The sequence below is a fragment of the Lucilia cuprina genome, chromosome X (assembly GCF_022045245.1).
Source record: "Lucilia cuprina isolate Lc7/37 chromosome X, ASM2204524v1, whole genome shotgun sequence".
Taxonomy (NCBI): Eukaryota; Metazoa; Arthropoda; class Insecta; order Diptera; family Calliphoridae; genus Lucilia; species Lucilia cuprina.
Genome location: NC_060949.1, coordinates 6668024 through 6670322, shown reverse-complemented (window position 1 = coordinate 6670322; position 2299 = coordinate 6668024). Strand labels below are relative to the sequence as shown.

The following is a 2299-nucleotide window of genomic DNA, read 5'->3' as shown; positions in this document are numbered from 1 at the left end:
TATGTATTTTGTATTGGAGGAATTATTGTGAAGTAGAAATTTGTAACCGCTTATGGCCTATAGGCTAGGTTATTGAATATTGTTAAATAAAATAAAATAAAATAAAAAATAAAAATTGAATTGAATTGAATTCTTTATTGAGACTTTTTTCTTTTTTTTTAACAACATTCGAAAGGTTAATATTAACCATATGATAATTAACAGATGATTCTTAGAACTATATCCGTCTTGTTCTAGTACACGGTAATTGAATAAGCAACTTGCTAAAAATATAATTGACGATTATTCTAAAGTATATGTATAGTGAGTATTTTCAATGCTTGCTCACGGCATTTAAGTTAACAAACAAAAAATAAAAATCTCAATGTTAATTGCAACACTCTTCACTGTTGCAAGGTAGAAAAGGGTCACAAAAAGTAGAAAGCGCACAAAAAGGGTCAAATTGCAATATTAGTCGCACAACGGCAACGCTGGTCCTAGGTTTAGTCGTTTAGTCTGTGCGATGATGAGTTAGTCAGTACCGATTTTTTCTGGACTCCTTTGCTAGGACCAATAAGTGAAATGACCCATATATAGATACACATAATTAAAAAAAATATATTATAAATAATAAACATAATTGTAAAATAATTTACAGAAAATAAGACAAATTATAACAAGCAGTGCATCCAAAATTATAATCCTATCAAATATAAACTCAAAATACCAAAGATAGCTACTCATCAAAAACTGGAGAAAAAAACTTTAAAATATGAAGCATGATCACCTCTCTAAAAAGATTAAAAGAACATGAGAGCCTATTAGTCAAATGCAACCTTAGTTATACAAGATAAAAGAAGTAAATACCCAATGTTCAAGATCAGATAAAAGAATAGGTTAAATCTAATCTTTTGTTATCAAATATGTACATATGTATGTATGTGTCTCGTGAACTAGATATTGTAAACGTGGTCATGCGGCCCCATTTTATCGCCGGCAAATTATGCGGGTAAATGTTAAATATGCATGAGACTTGCGACATTTCTATTACTTACCAAAGTAAACGCCATTGACATCGTATTGGGACATACGCTGGACAGAGAATTCACTAGATGCTAGCACAGGATTCGAGGAGCATATTATCAATATTGGCAATGCCAAAAGCATATAATATGGCAAATTACCACGAAATATATCTGCAATATTGTCGGCATCTTCAAACATGATTACGCACAAATTTTAGAATTAACTAACTACAGATTAACCTTTTTCACGTAGTAAAAACTAAAACTTCCACTAAACACTGATGAATATATACTTTTTTGTTCGAATTCATTCAATAAAACTAATTAAATTAAATAATATTTCTTATGAACAACAAACTATCTACTTCTTCCACTGTTTTGTGAAGTAAAAGTACTGAGCAGATACTTTGGCCTGACAGCAAAAAGCAGCGTTGCCACTGAATAAATTTTATACCTGCCGAGTTTTTATAAGAAACTACCAAAATCAGTTAAAACACACTAAGACAGTATTTGGCCCAAGGGACCATATAAAGTCGGCTTCAGATAAATACGTTCATATGTTCATATTATCAGTTTTTATGATTGATTTTATTACTTACTGTATGCTTATTCGTGGAACTGCTGATTGGGACCTAACTACGTTTTCTATATTATTTAATTTAGAAATTTGAACATATGGCTGGAGAATCAATTATGTGATTTGTATTGTAACTTTTAATTATTAGTTTAAGGTGCTTTTGTAAACTCAGGGTTTTTATTACTAAGTAATACATATTTATATTTTGGCCTTTAAGGCTTTGTATTGCTATATTGAATTAATAAAATAGTTTGATATATTACAAATAAATGAATAAAATAAATAAATAAATATGGGCTCTAACATATTCAGCAAAGTTGAGTTCATGCTTAAACGAAGCCTTCATAGAGATCCGCAGTCAAAAAAGAAGTATATTAATATCAATAATTTGACCAAGGTTGGCAACCTTTTTCGCTAAACTGTCGTTATCGCTAAAATACCTTTTCAGCACATAAGACCTGGTTCACACTAGGAAACATTTGATTTTTGTGTGTGAGAGAAAGAGAAAGAAATATCAACCATCTCTTTCTCTCACACACAAAAGTTTCCCAGTGTAAACCAGGTCTAAGATAGCATTATAATACTATTACCGAAATAAGCTTAAATAACTACCCAACAAGAACAGTGACAGTCATTTGATCGGTCATTTGACTGGCACTACTGATGTATTATTTCTATCACAGAGTAAAGCAAAGTTTCTATCAGTTTCTTAAGGCAA

The 2299-nt window shown here is 30.6% G+C and overlaps 1 protein-coding gene across 1 annotated transcript in view; it reads right to left on the bottom strand.

Annotated features, from left to right (window-relative positions):
• Positions 1 to 1418, bottom strand: part of LOC124421414 (nicalin-like) — a 9995-nt gene extending 8577 nt beyond the window's left edge. The window contains exon 1 of the mRNA XM_046956554.1: positions 1035 to 1418. Within this exon, the coding sequence (XP_046812510.1) occupies positions 1035 to 1203 (169 nt within the window). The 5' untranslated portion in view covers positions 1204 to 1418. The remainder of the gene's footprint in view (positions 1 to 1034) is intronic.
• Between the last annotated feature and the right edge of the window lie 881 nt (positions 1419 to 2299).